At 30.4% G+C, this 22,089-nt stretch overlaps 1 protein-coding gene across 1 annotated transcript; it reads right to left on the reverse strand.

Moving 5' to 3' along the window:
* Positions 1-3,753: 3,753 nt before the first annotated feature.
* Positions 3,754-21,719, reverse strand: LOC130675292 (anaphase-promoting complex subunit 5). The gene is made up of 10 exons (XM_057481272.1): positions 21,508-21,719; positions 19,806-19,855; positions 19,362-19,732; positions 19,145-19,301; positions 13,109-13,290; positions 12,921-13,034; positions 7,162-7,291; positions 6,779-7,081; positions 4,469-4,858; positions 3,754-4,195 (listed from the first exon to the last, which is right to left on the reverse strand). The coding sequence occupies exons 1-10, from the start codon at positions 21,626-21,628 to the stop codon at positions 3,827-3,829; spliced, it is 2,187 nt and encodes a 728-aa protein (XP_057337255.1). The 5' UTR covers positions 21,629-21,719; the 3' UTR covers positions 3,754-3,826.
* Between the last annotated feature and the right edge of the window lie 370 nt (positions 21,720-22,089).

Raw genomic sequence — 22,089 nt, forward strand, 5'->3', positions numbered from 1 at the left:
ATATGAGGTTTTTTTCCAACTTTTCCATTCTTTTTTGGTTTTCATTGCAGCACTTGCAATTGCATCCCTTGTCCTCTGTTTCTGGAGAGCCGGCTTTCGTCACTAGCTCCTGCTCAACCTGTGTCTGCGTACCTTTCTCCGCTACCTTACTCCGAGTGTCACTTGCTTCTTCTGTTCTTTCTGCTCCATTTTCCTCCTTGTTCTCTTTCCCCTCTACAACGCTTGTCACCTCCTGTGCTCCAATTTGTATTTCTGCATCTTTATCATCTCTTTGGTCAGAGTTGATTTTTATTGGTGACCTACTTATTGTGTTTCTTGTAGAGAAAGCGCTCATTTCCAAAGCTGTTTGTCTGCCTTCACTGTGGTTTGTCGTCTCATTTAATTTTGGGGCGCTGCTGCTTCTTGTGATTCGTCTAAATTTACCTGCCTCCTCTTTACTCCTATTTTCCTTCTTTTCCATTTCCTAGCTCACGAGAAAGTTTAAAATCTGATGCTCCCCCTCTTTTAATTTATCTTTATTTGTGCTTCCCGGCGGTCTTCCCCGCTTTTTCTTGGGCTTGCCCTCTCCCTCGCTAGCTGTCTCACTTTCTCCTCCCTCCAAATATGCTGTCGTTTGTGCTTCTTCTTCTGCTAGCTCACTAGTTTTAGAATTGTTGCTACCTGCCTCCTCTTTGTTTGTAGCCTGCTCCGTCACAACCAAGATGTCGCCGCCCGCCAATTCTTTGCTGACGGTTATGGCTTCCACCTCGCTTGGCGTGCTTTTATTATCACTACCCATTTTGGGTTGACACACTCTGGATACTTCACCCTTCGGACTGATTATTTACTCACTCCGTTTTTCCTCAACTTTTGATACCGCTTTATTAATTAGTCACTTTAATTTACTTTGAAAAAACACTTAAATCGCAAGACGCACTAACACTGTGTGTATACACTACGCTTGCCCAGATGGCGCTCCTATTAAATTTATTTATTTGTTTATTCTAAAAATGTTTATTGTTTTCTAAATTTAATATTTAATAATTCATAAAATATTTAATTTAAAGAATAATAAACATAAATGATATACTTTATACAAAATAGTATTAGATTATTAATTTTAAATATTTATTATTTTAATTTAATATTCAATTGTAATTTTTGTTACAAATTTATTGATTTATTTTTTAAATATTAAATAATGAATAATAAACATTTAAAATTAATAATTTAATAATATTTAGTATAAATTATATTAAATAATAATATAATAATTTATATCAATGAATAATTCGTACGGAAAGTTAACCTCAATCACATCAGAGCACTTGAAAAAGAATATAAGCACAATTTTTTTCACTAATATTTATGAATAGTAAATAATATTTATCCAAATGATCAATTTAAATCACTGTAGTGATTCAGTATACTGAATATAATTATTAAGCACATAGACAATTCGCACTTGTATTAAAATAAAACACGTGTTGTGTATGTAGCAACTTCACCTTTAGTTTTCGTGTCGCCCCTGTGCGCGCGCATCGTAAAAATTAACTCTCATCATTTTTCCATAACGCACCTAGAGAAGTATCAGTCATGTATGAGCTTATATATAATCATACATTAACATACATGAAGTAATATATGGCCTCATATATAATCATACATGAACAGATATGATCATGTCTTAACATTTTTCGTCTATTCGGGTGTAGATATGATCATATATGAGCTCATATTTAATCATATATGATCATACATGATCTCATCTATAATAATTCATGAACATGTATGATCAAGCATGATCATACATGACGTCATGCATGATCATATATGCGATCATATAAGATTATACATGAACAAGCATAATCATATCTGAGCTCATATATGATCATCCATGAACAGATATGATCATATCTGAGTATTTTTTCCCGAGTATATATGGAATATAAAGCAGTTTTGACGACACGATTATGCCTACAATTCTTATCGGATCCTAATGAAATTTTCCACACGTATTCTATGGGGGATTATCAGGATTAAGTTCGAAGATAGACTCAATCGGTCGATTAATTTCGAAGTTATGGATGTTTGAAATTTCCAGGATTTTTCGAAAGAATCTGTTTTTATTTACTCTCAAGTTCGTATAACTTAACAATTAATATTAATAGGCAATTTCTGTAAAAAGTATGTGAAAGCCTGTCAAATAAGCTTTAATGTATGACCTTAAACTTTATGTTTTGACCATTTCTTCGAATAATTTGTTAGCCTTGAAAGTTTTAGCGAAATCAAAAATTTTGAAAATATGGTTTTCATTCCTCATCTCTTATTTATTTCCAATTATAATTCAATTTCGTCAGTTGTATTTTATTGTGCACATGTACTTGGCATGAGACACTACCGTGTCCCAAGTACAATAAATTTAGCCTGTGCTACGGTAAATCTATTGTAACATTGAGCCCTTTTATTTCACATAAAATTGTTCGTTTACAAAAAAAAACAAAAAACGTAAGAACCATCGTGCAATATAATAAATTCAACGTAAAAAACCATAGCCACGAAATATACAGTGATGTAAAAACCCGTAAAATACAATAAATTCACCGCAGAATATGGTAAATCCATATTCTGAGGCAGAGTTCAACGTACCGACCAAGTCGGTAGTCCAGTCGATGCGCACGAAAAAATGGTCAAAGATCATTTTTTCGGTGGGTAAAGATCGATTTTGAAAAATTTTTTCTTTAAAATACTAGAAAAAATATAAGGAAAAAAGTTACCATAAATTTGGAGGTGGATCATTTTTTTTTTATAAAAAAATTAGATGTAAAATGAAATATCTCTGAAAGTATTGAGAAGTTATCAAGACAAATTAGTATCATTGTTTTTGGGATTTAATAACGAACAAACTGAATTCTGAACGAAGTCTCTACGACGAATAGTTGCTGAGATAAAAATTATTAAAGCGCGAAAAACGAAAAAGCGCGTCATTTCGTCCGCGCGCAGATAAACAAAAGAGTATAACTCGACAGCAAATCGATATTTTTACAATTTTTTTTTTATTCTCTTAGTAAATCATACACGGAGAAAAAAATATCGTCAGATTAAGTATACGTATCGCTATTCTGGCTATACGCTGGCAAAACGTGCCAAGCAGGCGGAATCACGAGACGTAGGTGTCCTTGTTTTCTACAATTAAGCTTATTGAGTATAATTTATTAATTAATTAATTCAACTAATTAACTTCGTCAGTCAGCTGACTCAGTATATTTAGTCTTGGAACTTATATAAATTCAATCTGTAGTGCAGAAACAATTAAATTAATTTATGTCAAGAAACTTTGGGTAAAGATTGTAAAATTCGAGTCACAGTGTTCTTGCATTTTTGTAAATTAAACTGGGTATTTGCGTTCCTAGATTTTACTAGCTAGTGCCGTCGTTTTATTGTTGCATAATTAATTAATTATTATTGTAAAGTGGTATCTGTTGTCCGGGTTTGGTTAAATAAAATTGTCATTAATTATTTATCACCTATATAAATCCTTTATTTTAGAAACTTCCAATACTCTCACGATTTCTTTATATTCCTTGTGATCAGGATTGGGTATTCTCTACCCTGCAGATGAGCTAGTCACAAAACCAGTTGATTCATCAAGTGAATCTAATCTGGGCTTCCTGGACAGGGGGTCACGCCCTGGACTTGAAGTCTCAGTTATAATAGTAATTCAAACAGTAGTTAAAAAAATTCTAGATTAAAATTTGATTACGTCAATGTAGATTGTCTTTGTTCATATAAAAACAGAATGAAAAGTTTATTATAACAGAAAGGGAAAATGACAAAAAAGCATTCTTTAAAATAATGTATTGATACTCGATTTTATTAAACCTTCACCATTATTTTGTCGATACTCAAAAGCACATCGGTTTCTTTCAATTTTCATATCTAATTCGTTGTATAGAAGTATAAGAAAATACATTGTTTTTTTTATTTTACCAAAAGCCTCAATTTTTCTAAAATAATAATCAGCTTTTAAAAGATATTGAATTGCATTTTGTAAGATTACTTTACGTTTTTTTGACGCAAATGGAGCTGTCGCTACTAAACACTGGGCATACAATGTAAATGCACACCCTCCATCATACCAACTTCCATGAGCTAATATCTGTTCCACGGCTTCATCAATTAAAGCTAATGCTTGAATCGGCATTCCATTCACGAGCTATACAAAGAAAATACATCATACTTTAGTTAACTTGAAAACAAGGATAGATGTCAATAACTCAGATTTAAAACTCCGATCAAATCCGATTGGAAAATTGTAATCGGAGCTAAGCGGAAAATTCCCGATTGATTTCCAATCTGGAACGCTCTCAAGCAATTGTATTTGAATGTTTGTTTCCGATTGAATCTGATAGAAATCCGATTGAGTTTCAATCAGATTCAATCGGAGTTTTTAACCAGGGAAAGGAAGACAAAGAAAACAAAAGCTTACCTGAACTGTAGCGAGATTTATCTTAATTATAGCTTCATAATAAGATAAATGATTTGTTTTAGCTATGTCTAAAGCCGAGTTCAACAATACAATACTGTTGATGCTAGTAAACCCTTGCTCAGGAGTAGATGATAGATTTATTATTTTACTTATAATGTTCATCGATTGTACGAGATTTCTGGCTGTAAAATTTTTATTTTTTTCAACGTTATGAAGAAATTGTAGTCCAACTAAGTAATCACCGGCTGCTAGAGCGATTTCAGCTAAACGCAGTTTACTTTCAAATGGGCATAAACTCGATATTTGGATTGCTATATTTTCAGCTTCACTCCAATTTTCATGCCTCATGATTCTTGTAAATTCAAAAAGTCGTTCACTCAAAATCCATGTCTTCAATTAATAACAATATAATAGTATTATAAAGTTCAATTACCGTATATTCCAATCTTAAAAATTAAAGAAATCAAGGATTTTCATAAAATTTTAGGTATTGAAAAATAATCCACTTTGAAAAAAAATAATTACTACACTGAGAAAAAAAAACTTTTTCCAAGTAACTGTGTGCTTGTATGACCCCAAGAGAACTATTTGTTTAATCTTAGTAAACATATACTCCAACCAAGTATATTTTCTTAAAATGAGTCTAGAAATTTTAAAATTAAGAAAATATTACTCGGTTGGAGTATATTTTTACTATGATTGAAGAAATATTTACTTGGGGGGATATAAACACACAGATACTTGAAAAAATTTTTAACTTCCTGCTAAGAAAATTGAAAATTTTCGAAAATTCGGGAAGTTATTGGTTTCGGTCCGATTTTCGAAAATCGAATTTCTATCAGATCTTGACATTTCGAGGTTCTAGGATGTTATTCTGACTAATTTCAAGATGATGTCTGAATGTATGTACGTATGTATGTACACGGAGAGAAAAATATCGCCAGAATGACTATCCAATGTATCCTCAAACGACGTATCGTCAGAATAACGATCCGTATACCTAATTTAGGAATACTCTCATATTAATTTAATTATCTATAGTATCGTTAAAATAAAGATACGTATTTGGGTTAGGTTAAGTATTCGTTTATTTAATTTAACAATACGACGAATAGCCTTTGTAACTATATGTAGATTCGTTGATATAGGTATCTGTATCGCTAGCGTGAGGATCCGTATAGCTAAATTGGCTATACGTATCGTCGTTCTCGGTTGCCGGATGCCACAGAGTTTGCGCAATAGTCATGTCGGCGATTCATAAAATGCCTAAAATAAGGATACGGATCGTCATTTTGACGATCCAATGTGAGGATACTCTGTATAGCTGAATTGGCTATACGGCGTATCGTTAAGTAAGATGACTATACAGCGTATAGCCAGAATAGCGATACGTATACTTAATCTGGCGATATTTTTCTCTCCGTGTACGTATGTGAATATTCATAACTCTTGAACGGATGAACTGATTTTGATCTTTGAGGTGTCACTCGACGCGGCTTGTTAATATCTTGAAGCTGTAAAAATTTGAGCTTAATCAGTAAGGTGCGTTCGGAGATATTTCAAAAATAAAATTTTTTCAAAAATGTTTTATTTGAATAACTTTTAATTCGCTCGATGGATCGATTCCAAAATCTAATCAGCTCTAAAACTTTATAAGCCGCGTCGAATGCCACCTCAACTATCAAAATCGGTTCATTCGTTCGAGAAAAACCGTTGTCGAAAGAATTAAAAAAAAAATTTTTTATTATTTTTTTTTAAATATCTCAAAAACGACGCAATAAATCGAATTCAAAATTTGATCAGCTTTAGAACTTGATTAAACGCGATGATTGCCACCTCAACCGCTCAATCGGTTTATTCGTTCGAGAGATATCGTTGATGAAAGAAATAGTGAAAAACGTTTTTTTTTGAATATCTACAAAAAAATTGAATCAATCGATTTCAAAATCTAATCAGTTCTAGAACTTAATAAAACACATCGATCGCCACCTTAACCGTCTCAATCGGTCAATTTGTTTGAGAGATATCGTTGGAGAGAAAATGGTAAAAGACGTTTTTTTTTCGAAAACAACGGCACACAAAAGTATTTTCGAGCTCGAAAATGTATTCACAATAGTGTTTTCGAGGTCCTTGAGCTCGAAAACAGCAGGAAGTTTTGGGGCTGGCCCGCAGGGTCAACCGATAGACCGATTTTTTTTTTCAGTGTACAATCACGTATTACTGCAATGTTGATATTTCCAATTGGCAAAAAATTTTATGAAAATTTCTTGTTTTCTTTTTTGTTTGAGTGAATACAATATTTAAACTTACCTTATTGCTTGTCAAATTATTGAATCTATCTTTGGCATGATTAAACACTACGTCAGCAAGCTTGTACTGACCAACTTCAACTAAAGCATTAGCAATACTGATGACTTCTTGGCATGTTGATTCACCATTAAATAAATTTTGTTTATAATTTTGTGAATTATGGAGCAACAATAATTGGGCACAGATTGTTGAAATTTTAGCTTTCCCATAATAAGCCCATAGAGCTGATTTCTCGGCATAAGTCATTGACATTAAATCTGACATGGAATGTTGATAGTTTAATACATCCGATTTCATAAGAGTCTGAATAAATAATAGATTAATTATAAATTACTATCATATTAATTTAAAAAAATATTCGTTATTCGAAAATGATTGATTACATCAAAAACGTAAGTGGGACTATTTGCTTCTAGAGTTGCATGATGTGCAGATGCAATCAGTCCTAAACTCATTGTATGAGTGATTCCAAAGATGCCGGATTTTCCAATGGAACGTTCAATTAAATGGGCTCTATAAATAAAAATAAAAATTATACATATAGATATTCGTGTGAATTTATTGAGGTAATAATTGTTACCCTAATTTTTTGATTTTTAGAATTGACAAATTAATATGCTAATTGTTGTCTAAATAAAAGACTATCAAAAACTTATGTTCAATCGAATAATTTTTAAAGGCCGCTCAGAATTTTTTAAATTTTGATAACTACAAAAGTAGCATTCTTTTATTGTACTCTTTGAATGCGAACCGTCAGGTGTAATTTATTCGTACTGTCTCAAGATCGCAGAATACACTCATCTATATTGTCCCCTACTAATTTCATATCATTCTCACATGCTATGAAAAATGCTCTCATATTAAGAAAAACTCTAATAAACTAATCCTTTTTTTTTACGAAGTTATTCACAACGGACTATTGAGAAAAGTCCAATAAAAAAATTTGTTCGTAGAAGTCTGTTGCCTGTCTATGTATATGTCAACTCGTCCTGATCAAACAAAAAGATTAAAAAACTCGAATTCTATTTAAGGAGGTTCGACCGAATCTAATGTAAAAAGGATTTTCCAACTTTAAGATTTGAAACTTAGTAAACATGTAAAGAAGTGCTTTAACTATATATTCTAAAAATTTGAATATGATCCACCGTCTAGTTTTTTTAGAAAAAAAGATTTAAAAATGACATTTTTAAAGTTCTTATTCACAGGCTTTATGGCGGACAAGCTTCTGTCATGACTTATTCGATTTTTTTCATTATTAACCTCCCAAATTTAAGAAATAAAAAAACATGCCATTAACTTGAATATTTTTAGAATATGATAAGATTTTAACAATATAGTGTTACCGTTGTAATTATTTAAATAATTGAAGTTAATCTTTATAATTTAATCACGTTCATCGACAGAGATACATATTATCGAAGGTTTGGCAACGTCGCGGAAGCAGCTGAGGGAAAAAACAAAGATAGAAATACATTAATAAGAGAGACGAGATTAGAAATAAATTTTTCCCGTTTTAATTTGAATATCGATGTGTAAGAAGTTAGAACGCGCTGTTGCCAAATCTTTTTATTAAATCATATGAGTCAAAAATGACCAAGTAATTTCGTTACTTTCTTTAATTAAATAAATAATAAATATTAATTTATGAATTCGTTATGTTATTATAAATTAAAATAATAAATTTTTATAAATATTAGGAGAATTTAGCAAATGAAAAAAGTCAAACACTACTTTGACTCACTAATTTCGGTCGAACCTCCTTAATCCTTTCCCTTCATTTTTTAAAAATTTTATTTACATCGGGTGATAAGCCAAGCTTCAGTAAGTATTTTATTTTTTGTTCGATCATTATGATATCGTTCAATTTAGATATTCATCGAATATACGAAAATTTATCCTTTTTAATTTGGAATTTCATTTTTGATCGTAATCTTAAGTGCCTGATCTTTCCCTGATCCACCACCCTAAGCTGTAGAATACGAGATTCGTTTTTTTGGTGTTTACTAAAATATCTGGCGCCCAGTTAAACATTAATTCAAACAAAGTAAGCCAAATAGTATTTTGTGGCGTATTCGGTTGGCTACGGATCTATATCTGACCCAAAATCCGGTAACAATAAATATTGATATACATGGGACATTCCGTGCCAAATCGGATAGTTTGAAAAATTTTAAGTTTTGATTTCCTTCGTTTTTTGATATTTTGTAGTAATGTGAAAGACCTAGTACCTGATCACACCATGTATTTGTATATTTATATTTAGTGAAATACAGTAAATATAGATATACAAATATATGAGTGATCATATACTAGTTCCCTGATCGGGTACTAGGTCTCTTACCTTACCCATAAAAAAATTATTCCTCGTGAATTTTGAGATTTTTTTCATGACCCGTTCAATAATCGCTCTTTTTTTGTTCATATTTTTTTTTGAGAATGGTCCAAATCCTATACTATATTCCGTTTAATTTATTCATGTATATCCATTGGGCCACACCGTCCATCGTATAGCAGCATTTTTAAATTATTTTGAATAATGCTGTTGAGCTGGAAAATGTGTTAACACAAGCACATACTGGACTATATACGAGAAGTATAAAAGACTAGTCAATCGAATATTTATGTCAAATTTTCACCTGAGAAACACTATTTAGATGCAGAAGAGAAATTAGATTTGCGATACAATACAGCTAAGTCAATCACAGGGACCCAAAAATTTCATTCAATCATACCAAAGAGCAACGGAAATATATTAGCTAAGGAGTATTCTAATTTACAAAATAATCATTTAAGTAAAATTTTTAAAAGTACACAGAAATAAATCAAAACGTTCGTTATAATTGTTATTATTATAGACTTAACGATTACTTATTTATTTCAAACACCTATCAACAATTGGAAAGTATTAAAATTAATTTCAAATAAGTAAAAAAAAAAAAAATGCTGACTGCCAGAATGGAAGGTGGGTTTTCGAAAGTGTATATCTAACTTGAATAATTAAATCTGATGAAATTTAAAATCAAATTTATAGAGATCCATTTTAATTTATGCAGATTCAAATAGACATTCTATAGAAAAAAAATTTTGCATGTTTCGTTATTACGTAACATACAGAAGTTCTCTGATATTAAAGCTGCAAAATTTTTTTTCGGTTTTATTGAAAGTTTTTAAGGTTATCGATTTATTCATAAAAATAAATTTAAGTGATAAGATAAAATAGCAAAATTGAAAGCTTGTTAGTCAATGATTGAAATGCATTTGTCAGAAAAGAACTATGATATTTGGTTAAAAATTAATTTACAAACAAAGCAGTGAAAGATGATTTTTTTTTTTAATTGGAAAAATTTGAATCACCGATAACTTTTTTGATTAATTGACCGATTCAGCTCAACTTCGAGTAAGATCGAGGTAATTGCCCAAAAAATGTGTAGGAAATTATATTGAGATGCGATGGGATATTGTAGACGCTATAGCAATGACAAGGTGCGTTAACACGTATTCATAATATATCATATATGCATATTGCGGTGATTGACGGTTAAGTTACAATTCGCGGTAATTTGCACCATTTTTGCAGTAAACACCGTACAATACTTTACTTTGCAGTTAATTACCGTAATTTTGCAATGAATGCACACGTTTATGACGGAATACCGTAATTTACCGCACTTTTACGGTAAAGTACCGTACTTATTGCGTGAAGTGCCGCAGCATTATCGAAAATGTACGGTACATTACCATTCCTTTACCGTTAGATATTGTAAAATACCGAAATTTTTTCTAAAATACCGTATTTTTCCGTGAATCTTCCTAATACTGTAATTTACGGTAAACACCCTAATTTACCGTAATTCGGATCTGCCAGGGTATATTCATAGGACGTGTAGGTACTTTTGAAACATCATAAGTAATAAAAGGCATACACTTAAAATATAAGCTGTGAAATTCAAAGATTACTTTGTTCACTATAAAATAAAACTGACGGAATCAGAGTGTATTGTGAAATGAATGACTGATCAGGGACTAAAACCATATTTAGTCATTTTTTTAACTTTGTCCAAACGTTCAAGGCCATGAAATGATTGAAAAAAATAATCAAAATGTTAAGTTTGAGCTTTAAACTTTGAAGACAAAAACTAAAGCTTATTGAGCAAGCTTCAAAATAATTTTTACTTTAGTTGTCTATGAGTTATAGTTTTAAAGTTATGTGAACTTTAACAATAAATAAAAACTGATAGTTTTGAAAAGTGAAAATTTTAAACAGCCATAACATCTGAACTAATCGGCTGATTTAGCCAATCTTCGAACTTGAGCAAGAGAATTGCGCATAAAATAAGCCTTAAACATTTTATGAGGATCCCATAAGAATTGTAGGTGCTATCGTGATAACAAAGCTGGTTATATTGCACAAAAAAATTAGCTTCTAGAGTAAAAACAGGTCTTCGGGGCAAAAATCTTCAAACATTGAAGCTTAAACTGGATTTTTAAAAATTTTTTGTTGTTATAAAGTTAATACAACTTTAAGGCGCAAATTTTGCAGTTGAAAATGTAGTTTTAGTTAAATAAACTTTTCTACCATTATTTGAATAAACCGTTAAAGCATTATTTCAAACTTAATAGATGATAGGTGAAACTGTAAAAAATTAAAATTTATTGGTGATACATTTTTAGTAGATTTCATAAAAATCTAACTGTTGTATTTGTCCTCATGATGGAATTTTCGAAAAATTTTGCTACCTCTAAACTCAGCTCGATGAGCTGAGTCAGAAAATACATTTAGTTCAAAAGTTTATATATGTATTTATATATGTCGTAGTCAAATAGTGAAATCCGTCAGATAGTGTAAAGCCACTCCTTATATATATATATATATATATATATATATATATATATATATATAAGATATAACGCGCCGTTCTCCAACGATAGCGTCCACAATTCTACACCGATCTTGATGAAACTTAATACACTTATTTTATGGACGATTACCTCAGATGAGTTCGAAGATGAGCCAATTCGGCCAATAAGTTTAGAAGTTATGGTTAATTGAAATTTTGAAAAATTTTCAAAAAGAATTTGTTTACCGATTAAACTGGATGTAACTTTTAAACGGAAAGAGATAGCTTATTTTCGTTTATTCTATCTGAAAGCTCGCTCGATTGCCTTCATCTTTCACTATACAACTCATTGATTTAACAATTTTTTTAAAGAAATAAATGGTTTTGAAAATTTATAAAATATTATAAAAAATAATTTTACGCAGGTTGTCACTTTGATTATAGCTACAATTTAAAACCGATCGCCCTGAAACTTAGTATACCTATTTTGTGGATGACTACCGTGTTCGAGTTCGAAAATGAGCTCAATCGGTCAAAGAGTTTAGAAGTTATAGCATTTTTAAATTTTCAAAATGTCAAAAATTTATATTTTTACTTATTCTTTCTTCAATATCTTTTGAATGTGATAACTTATCGACTTTCTATAAAATTCATCTGAAAGCTCTTTAAATAAGCTTTAATTTCCATGCCTATATATGTGCCGTGATCAATGGAATTACGTAACTTACCACTCATTAAATGAAATTTTGCTATTGCAATGGTTCTCCTACTTTTAGTAGATTTTATAGAAATATAACTATTGTATTTATTAGTAAATTCATGAAACTGCATAAATTCATATTATTGCTCTCGCTGTAGTTTTCAATAGAGTTTATAAAAATTCAACTATTATATTTGTCCTCGTGACGCAACTTTACAAAAATTTGAACATTTTCTATTTAATTTAGTCACGTATATTCCAGAAATACTATTAATTAAAAAATTTATAAATGTATTTATATATGGAGCATTCCAAAACTTCAATTTGGGCCGTTATTAACAAAGTTATGAACAAAAAACCAAAAAAAGAGCAACTTTTTTGAAAAATTGATATTTTTTTAACGAGTAATAAAAAAAATATCAAAATTTTTTGGAAAAGCTCTTTTCAGAGGTACTCAAAAATATCAAATAATAAATAATTGAGGAAATTGAAAATACAATTTTTCAAATCGTTCGATTAGGCGTAGAACGTCCCATACATGGTTATGAGTGTGGCTAAACTATTTCGGTAAAAAATATCTAAATCTATTTTTAATCATACATACTTATTTTTACTCAGCAAATAGTACGTCCAAGCATGCGCTAGTTGTAAACATACATTATCTCCAGCTTCTTGAGCCATTATGATAGCTTCTTTCAGAGCAGTTTGAGCTACTATTCTATTAAAAAATATTTTCAAAAAATTACTTCGAAACAGACATTAATATTAATAATATTGACAAATTAGTAATACTTATGGTCGAATTGTGCATGTAGTGCAGCTAAGTTTAATGCTGCATAACGAAAGATTCGAGATCTATCTTCAGATACGGTACGATTGTCAAGAGGTGCCAATCTATCGAAACAGTGATAAAGACTATCAAGTGCTCCACAATATTCATTTACTCGTAAGCAATTTAAATAACTCAAGTAATGCTAAAAAAATCAATGGTAACAAATTAAAAAAGTACTTTCACAATTAATTTATTACATAAGTACACTACTCAGAAAAATTAACGAATCGAAAATTGCTTTCAAATTTTGAGTAGTCTTCAGTACGCTGTAATTAGCTGAATTCAGTAGAAAAAAATCTGTCTATCGGTTGACCTTGCGGACCAGCCCCAAAACTTCCCGCTGTTTTCGAGCTCCTCGAGCTCGAAAACATTGTTGTGGACACATTTTCGAGCTCTTCGAGCTCGAAAATACTTTTGTGTGCCATTGTTTTCGAAAAAAACCGATTTTAGCATTTTTTTCTCGCGCAAAAATTTCATTGACAAATAATCGAATTTGTATGTTTGACGTGGTAATCGACCCGCTCTGATAAAGTCTAAAGCTGATCAGATTTTGAAATCGTTTGGTTCAGTTATTTTAAAGATATTTGCAAAAAACCATTTTTCACCATTTCTTTTTTCCACGATACTGCTTAGAAAAATGACCCGATTTTGATGGTTGAGGTGGCAATCGACGCATTTTAATAAATTCTGAAGCTGATCAGATTTTGGTATTGCTTACCTCAGCTGTTTCAAAGATATTCGCAAAAAACTATTTCTTATCGTTTCTTTCTTCCACAATATCTTTTAGACAAATGACCCGATTTTGATGGCTGAGGTGGCAATCGACGCGTTTCAACGAATTCTAAAACTGATCAAATTTCGGAATCGTTGAGTTTAGCTGTTTCAAAGATATTCGCAAAAAACCGTTTTTTACCATTTCTTTTGCCCGCGATAACTCTCGAACGAATTATCCGATTGAGATCGCTAAGGCGGCAATCGACGCGTTTTAGTGAGTTCTAGAGCTGATAAGATTTTAAAGTCAATCGTTCAAGTCGTTTCTAAGAAATCAATAAAAAACTAAAAAAAAAATTTTTTTTTCTATAATTCGCCAATATATTCGAGTCTACTTGATCAAATGATCTGAAATTTTCAGAAAAGTTGATGGCCAACATGCTCTTTCGATTGCCGCCTTAACCATCCAAATCGGTTCATTAGTTAAAAAGTTATAGACTGGTCACACACATACATACACACATACACACACACACACACACACACACACACACACACACACACACACACACACACACACACACACACACACACACACACACACACACACACACACACACACACACACACACACACACACACAGACACTCGGACATCATTCTAAAAATAGTCAGAATAGCTTCCTAGGACCTCAAAACGTCGACATCTGATGAAAACTCGACTTTCAAAAATCGGGGTGAAAACAATAACTTCCCAATTTTTCGAAAATCGTCGATTTTCTTAGCGGGAAGTTAAAAAGTCGTGGGACACTAATAAAAGAGTACTTTCATTCATAATAATAGAATTAATGTTATACACTGATATCAAATGCGAAGAACACGTCAATTAACCGCTGCAAAGTGCCTCCACAATAACAACAACTATCATCTTAGCAGCGCTTGTTCAGCGAAAGCTTACTTATTAATTTTTCGTTAAATTTAAACAATATGTTTTGAGCAAATGGAATTTTTAAATTCTGGAGCAAAGATCTGTTAAATTAAATTTGACGACATATAGCCGTCAACTTTTCGAAATCAACGTTTTGTCTAACATTTAGATATAATGTACTGGAAACTTTTATTAATAGTGAACCAAAACTTCTCCTTTTGGATTATATTCGTCAATTTATTGTCAAATTCAAACAATAGATCTCGAGTAAAGACAAACTGCAGTTATCAAGTTGTTTTTAACTTTTGAATTAAGTAATTATCAATGTATCTAATCAGCAGAAAATTGGAGTCAATTAGTATTTAAGGACCCAATGAGTAAAATGAAATCGAGAAATAATCGATTTCCAATTATTTTCATCAACATTTAATCAAAACTCTCAATTTAGTTGATGGAAATCTATTATCAATTAAAGAATGATAATTAGCAAAAAAAAATTGACATCAGTTTGATTAAAATGGATTTCAAGTTTTTTTTTGTTTTTTATGGCAATTAGCATACAATTCGAAATTACAAGTGAAACTAAAGTAAATTATAAAGTTTTTTGCTGTGCTATATATGCAAAATCAGGAAATATTAAAAATACAAGTGAACTGATGTCAAATGCATAAAAAATTCATTTTAGATATAAACGAGCATTTATTTACAATATCATGGACATCTAGAAACGGAGGAACGAAGAACGTGGCATGTGGACAGCGTACGGAACAGTTAACATGAGGTTTGTTAATAGTGACGTATGTTCAAAAAAATCATTTGACAATACCGACCGTTACTCCGTTCCTCCGTTGCTACAAATGTCTCGTTTTTCGTTCTTCGGTTTCTACAAATCTCACTTTAATCAAACGTTCGGTTTATCGAAGGGAACTTTATTCAGAGATTACGTTCATCAGAACGGACATTATACATTCATCACGTTCTTCAGTCCTACATTTCTCCGAACGTAACTTTTATCTGTCGTTCGTTTATTCATACGTGTCGTTACACACTTTTACTTTCGATGCAAGTGCGCGTTTAGTGTAACCTCCGTTAGGCACAGGTTGTAGCACCCATACACAGTAGGCGCGCGCCATGAAACTTCACACATATACATGTGTTTGAACGCATACTTGGCGCGAGATACTACCGTGTCTCCTGATATTATAAATAGCTTTAGATTTTTTTTCCTTCTTCAGGTTAGCAACTTCACAGAATTATTTTTACCTAGCTTGTAGTTTTATTATCCATACGTTAATGTTGATTATGTTTGGAAATATAAAGTTATTTCGCTTATTTTTCAGTTATATTTGTGTTTTATATATGTATATATTAGACTGGGCCAAAAAAATTGACTATTTTTTTTTTCAGAGCTATATCGAAAATATTATTCAGGATGACAAAAAAAAAATTTCATGAAAGTTTGAGCCCTTAATATTAATTTCAAGAGGTCTATCATCGCAATTTTTAATTTTAATTCATAATTTGATGTTTTACGTCAGAACTGCTAAAACATTCGAGTAAAAAAAATTCATTTCCAATTATTTTTATGTAAAATTAAATTCCTCACAAAAAAGGTCTGATTGAAAATTTTCGTCAGACAAGCCGTTTCCGATTAATTAAGCTTAATAAATTGATATATTTTTTCGATTTAACATTTTTACTTTTGAATTTTGTAACTGACGAATCAATAAATATCTAAAAAAGACCATGACAGATTTTCGAAGGAAATTTAAGGCTCTACAAAAAAGGCCTCTTAACATTTTTTGCTAAATTCACTCCTTCGAAAGTTATTCAAGGTTGAATTTGAGTCAAAACCATTTCAATAACGTAAATAACTTTCGAAGGAGTGAATTTAGCAAAATATGTTAAGAGGCCTTTTTTGTAGAGCCTTAAATTTCCTTCGAAAATTTGTCGTGGTCTTTATTAGATATTTATTGATTCATCAGTTACAAAATTCAAAAGTAAAAATGTTAAATCGAAAAAATATATCAATTTATTAAGCTTAATTAATCGGAAACGGCTTGTCTGACGAAAATTTTCAATCAGACCTTTTTTGTGAGGAATTTAATTTTACATAAAAATAATTGGAAATGAATTTTTTTTACTCGAATGTTTTAGCAGTTCTGACGTAAAACATCAAATTATGAATTAAAATTAAAAATTGCGATGATAGACCTCTTGAAATTAATATTAAGGGCTCAAACTTTCGTGAAATTTTTTTTTTGTCATCCTGAATAATATTTTCGATATAGCTATGAAAAAAAAAATAGTCAATTTTTTTGGCCCAGTCTAATATATATATATATATATATATATATATATATATATATATATATATATATATATATATATATATATATATATATATATATATATATATATATATATATCTATATTGTAACATGAGAAAAAATTCGACATCGACCCGAGGTTTGAAATTATTTAAATAAAATAAATAGTTATCCGGTGAGCCAATTCTGGTGACACCTATGAGCAAAGATTCCGACTTTGACCAAGCAATCGACTCGATGCATGGATTGAAACCAGAGATCCGGGAGAGACGCCGTACTGAACGGCCACGTTTTTTTATTTGAACAATTCTCACCAAATATGAGCTCTTAATTCCAATACTAAGTACTTGCCATTTGATTTCAAAGATTTCCCAGTTAAAATACACGTAAATTAAATTACTTTTTTTTTAACTTTCTAATACTCAGCTGCATTTCATGATATCGAGGTGGTTTTGGTCGCAAATTGTAAGGCATTTGGTGTTCTTCAAAAGTGCCCATAGTTACTTAGCTGTAATTCCAGCTGTTTTAATTGTGTCCGTTGTGGAACTCATTTTTCCTATGAAATTGACGTTTATTGGCTTGCAGAACATAAACCAATAAAAGTTCATCAAAACTGTTAATAGAAATTTTAAACGAAATTTTATTCCTTTCGATAAAAGTCCTATGAGTAAAGCCGCTAAAGTCCATAGTTTCCGAATTAATCATTGTAATAATTTGAAAAATAAAATATCAATTATAATTTTTTTTTATATTATATTTTCCAAATTATTAAAATGATTATAACTCGGAAACTATGGACTTTAGCGACTTGACTCATAGAACTTTTTTCGAAGGAAATAAAATTTTATATAAGATTTCTATAAACATTTTTGATGAACTTTGATTGGTTTATGTTCTGCAAGCCAATAAACGTCAATTTCATAGGAAAAATGAGTTCCACAACGGACACAAGTGAAGCAGCTGGAATTACAGCTAAGTAACTATGGGCACTTTTGAAGAACACCAAATGCCCTACAATTTGCGACCAAAACCACCTCGATATCATGAAATGCAGCTGAGTATTAGAAAGTTAAAAAAAAAGTAATTTAATTTACGTGTATTTTAAATGGGAAATCTTTGAAATCAAATGGCATGTACTTAGCATTGGAATTAAGAGCTCATATTTGGTGAGAATTTTTTTTTTTCGATGTAGATTGAGATTTTTTTTGAGGACTTAAAATAAAAAAAAACTTTTGCGGAAATGAATCACCCTAACATACATACATAAACACTAACAGTCCACTTAACTGCAAGTTGACAAAAATTTACGGTCGAATTTTGATGTCAATTTGACTGCAAAAAGTTAGTCTATGATTAGCAGATGTGAACCCTGATAGCCACCTTAACCACAAGTTAACTTTAAGCTACTGCGGTATTCTGAAGCCAACTTAAAGGAAAAGTAAAAAAATTGTGCCTTCAATTACAAAAATAGCCGGACGAAATGTTTTTTGAAAAAAAAAATAGTGATAACTTATGGATGGCTGATTTGTGTTAGGGGTAGCCGAGAACTTTGGAATTTACATAAAAAAACGAAGAAAATAATGTATGGTTATTTTGGGTCGCAACCCTGCTTAGAAAATCCGATAGATTCTTATAGCTGTACGTATAAGGCCCTATACTTAACTATACCACTTCTCATAGAACTCATTCATTCTTATAAAATCTCGAAGGAAATTTATGAGTATCTATTGAATTCTATGAGATTTTCTAAACAGGGAAGGAAGTTGCTATAAAAGTATACTTAACGATTGAATTGACTCATAAGATGTTACTTATTGACATGAAAAGCAAAACTGAACAAATTTAATTTTTCTTAAAAAATAACTACTACAAAATGACAGTTATTAAATTCAAAGTCACATGAAAGAAGCATCGTTTAAAATTGTTGTTGGAATCGATTACTTTTAGATTATAATTTTTGATTGTTAAAATTTTTTCGGATGCCTTAATTGTCCAAAGTAGTGTCTTATGTATATATTTTCAACTTACTACTTCTGCATAATAAGAGTTATAGCTCAGAAGTTCTCGAACCAGAGATTGTAATTTTGAAGGTGACATTGCTTTGTATTCATTGGTTTGCAAGATGTGAGCTTGCTGAGCAACTAACAATTCAGCTCTTCGGCCATCCCATATATTATTTTTATTTCTGAAAATAAGCTGAATTAATAGAATTTTTTTCAATTTTTTTTAAATTAAAAATATTTACTTTTTCGCGGGAACCTCTTTAACTCTACGATTTTTCCAATTTGAGACAAGAATGATACTTTGGTCAAAATCTTTAACGAAGGCATCGTAAAGTTGTGCTACGTCAGAAAATGATAACTGTTCAAAAAAAACAATAATTCTGCGCACATATAGTCCTAAAACAGAATTTCTACAAAGTAAATGAGGTGTAAGAGAATGATCTAGTGATGATTTCATGAATTTTGTAAGAACATCGAATAGTTCTGACAATCCTTCGATTCCAGTGTTACACACATGTACACACTCTGATTCTAATTCTTTAGCAAAACACTGAAGAACATGATTAGGTGAATGAAGTTCTGTCAAAAGTGTGTCTATTTCCATATCTGGTGTCTGAAAAAAAATATTACGAAATCATATCGATTTAATGAAATAATTGTAAAAAAATTTACTTATGAGGACAAACCTGTATCAATTTTAAAATGATGACACAAAAATCACGACGTTCACAAATAGCTTAAAATAAATCATAAGTAAAATTATTTCTGACATATTTATAAGGCTGGGCCCTAATCAACAAGTCTCGAATTTTAGATTTCTATTAATTTATCAATTGATTATCATTACAGTGATTTTTCAGCTTCCGAAAAAATGTGGAAGACGAACTGCCTTGGAAGATTTTCATCACTCAAGTCCGATATATTTTTAAAACGTAATTAGAAATTTAATTTCCGAAGATTCGGAAGATACGAAAAGTAACAGACGTTGAAGAAATGTATTTTTTAAAAATAAAAAACTACAATACTTATCGGAAAAAAACTTTAAAAAATTGCATATCAAAAACCTAGAAAAATGTTTTTGTGCATATTCTAAAAATTTTATTTTACTCACAAGTAAAGTAAAGGGCCTGGTTTCTGACTTTTGAGAGTAACGGTTGATGTTAAATTGAAATAGTTGTTAGGAAACTTAACTTTAAAAACAATTGACGATTTCATCGACAAGTTTAGAATATTCTAAGTAAATTCTTACAGTTTCGTTAATATTTTAAACAAATTTTTTAAAAACCGACATACGTGGACCCAGTTTCTGACACACGTCGATTTCTGGGTTGCAGTTTTTGACCCTTGAATTGAAAGCAACTTATCACTCTAGATGTTATTTATGACAATTTACAAATAATTAGACTTCATAAATCTTAAATTTCAATTGAAAAAAACAAAAATTTATTAAGAAATTAAAATTTTATAGAATTTTTAAATTATTTTTCTACTCCTGGCAATTTTTTCAATCTAATTTTTTATTGAACTATTCAATGAAAATAATAAAATGTGATATATTCATAAATTCAGTAAAGTATATTAATCATTACCACAATAAGTATTTGAATTCTAACAAAATTTGAACTTTGTCAATAATCATGATCTCAGGATAACTCTTCTTGAATCACAAATGTAAAAGAGGTCCATAATAAAAAATGGTTAATGAAAATTTGAAATCTTTATAGCAGAAAATAATTCTTAAAAAACAATCAATAATATAATAAATTTTCATTTTTTGGCGTTTTATTGATACACAGATAACCATATTTACAATAGGTTAGAATCTTAGGGACAACAACTTCAACACGTGTAAAAAATTGGGCCCAGTTATTGACCTCCATATTTTAATAACGAAATTAAAAATAAAATTTTTTATTATAGCATATAACTATAGTTTAATTAATTACTGTCCTGTCCATAACTCTATTATCATGTTTTTATATTTACATAATTAAAAAAATTTCGATTGAATCTTCGTAGACTCTTACACGAAGTACTTAGACTACAAGTGAAAAATTACCCTCGCAGTGTCTTCAATCTTTAAGATTTTTTCTTATCCGGTTTTTATAGTTCATCAATTTGTAGTTGCTATTAATTGATCGTAAAATATATTTCGTAATGACTCGTATAATTATTTCATGATCTGAGTGAAAAATTTTTTAAAAATTTCGATTGAAGCTGAAAAGATCAGAAACTCGGCCACGGCCAATAGTTGGATCCTTTACCTTAATTTGTTTATAAAAATTACAAAATTTTCTGAAGTCTACTATTTTCAGTATCATAAATTCGGTTAGTACCTCCGACCCTTAAGAAGGTAGGGTTATACGACCAGAGTAATTAAATACTTACTTTTAACATTTGTAGAACAATAACATTTAATCAATAAAATCACTGCAATTTTATAAGGTGTTAAAGTATCTTTTTGCGAATTATTGATGTTTTCTTCAACATTTAGAAGTTCTTTGTACATTTTTCTTTGTTTATTTTCAATTATTAACTTTTAAACAGTATAAAATACAACTATCAAAATATCACCGCGCATACTACCCTGTAGAAAGTGAATACTGTGTATATATAATATATAGAAGTGCAATCTTAGAACTTAAACTAAAGAAAGTAATCTAATTATTGGAGCCAATGGGTGGCGATGTCAAACGGATTTTCCCTAGGGTGGCCACTGTTATGTCCTCAGTGGCCTCAGGTGCCTCCACCTGTTAATTAATTAGTGAACTTGAGATCCATAAATAGGCGCGCATTTAAATTTCATTTGAAATTATATATCAAGATCTTACAACACTTATTGCGTCTTATCAATATTTAGTCAATAATTTAAATAATAAATCGTTGTGGCACATACTTATTAAATTACATATTTTTATTATAAGAAACTTTAAATAAATAGATAAATAAATCTTTATTTTGTATTCAGAG

Source organism: Microplitis mediator, chromosome 1 (genome assembly GCF_029852145.1).
Source record: "Microplitis mediator isolate UGA2020A chromosome 1, iyMicMedi2.1, whole genome shotgun sequence".
NCBI lineage: Eukaryota > Metazoa > Arthropoda > Insecta > Hymenoptera > Braconidae > Microplitis > Microplitis mediator.

Bases quoted from the DNA above. Each gene is read 5' to 3' on its own strand.
- LOC130675292 (XM_057481272.1), bottom strand. From the start codon at position 21,628: ATGTACAAAGAACTTCTAAATGTTGAAGAAAACATCAATAATTCGCAA. The intron at 19,856-21,507 runs GTAAGTATTTAA...ATTTATTTTAAG, and splicing joins TTGTTCTACAAATGTTAAAA to CTATTTGTGAACGTCGTGAT. The intron at 13,291-19,144 runs GTAAGTTGAAAA...TGATTTTTTTAG, and splicing joins ACTCTTATTATGCAGAAGTA to CATTACTTGAGTTATTTAAA.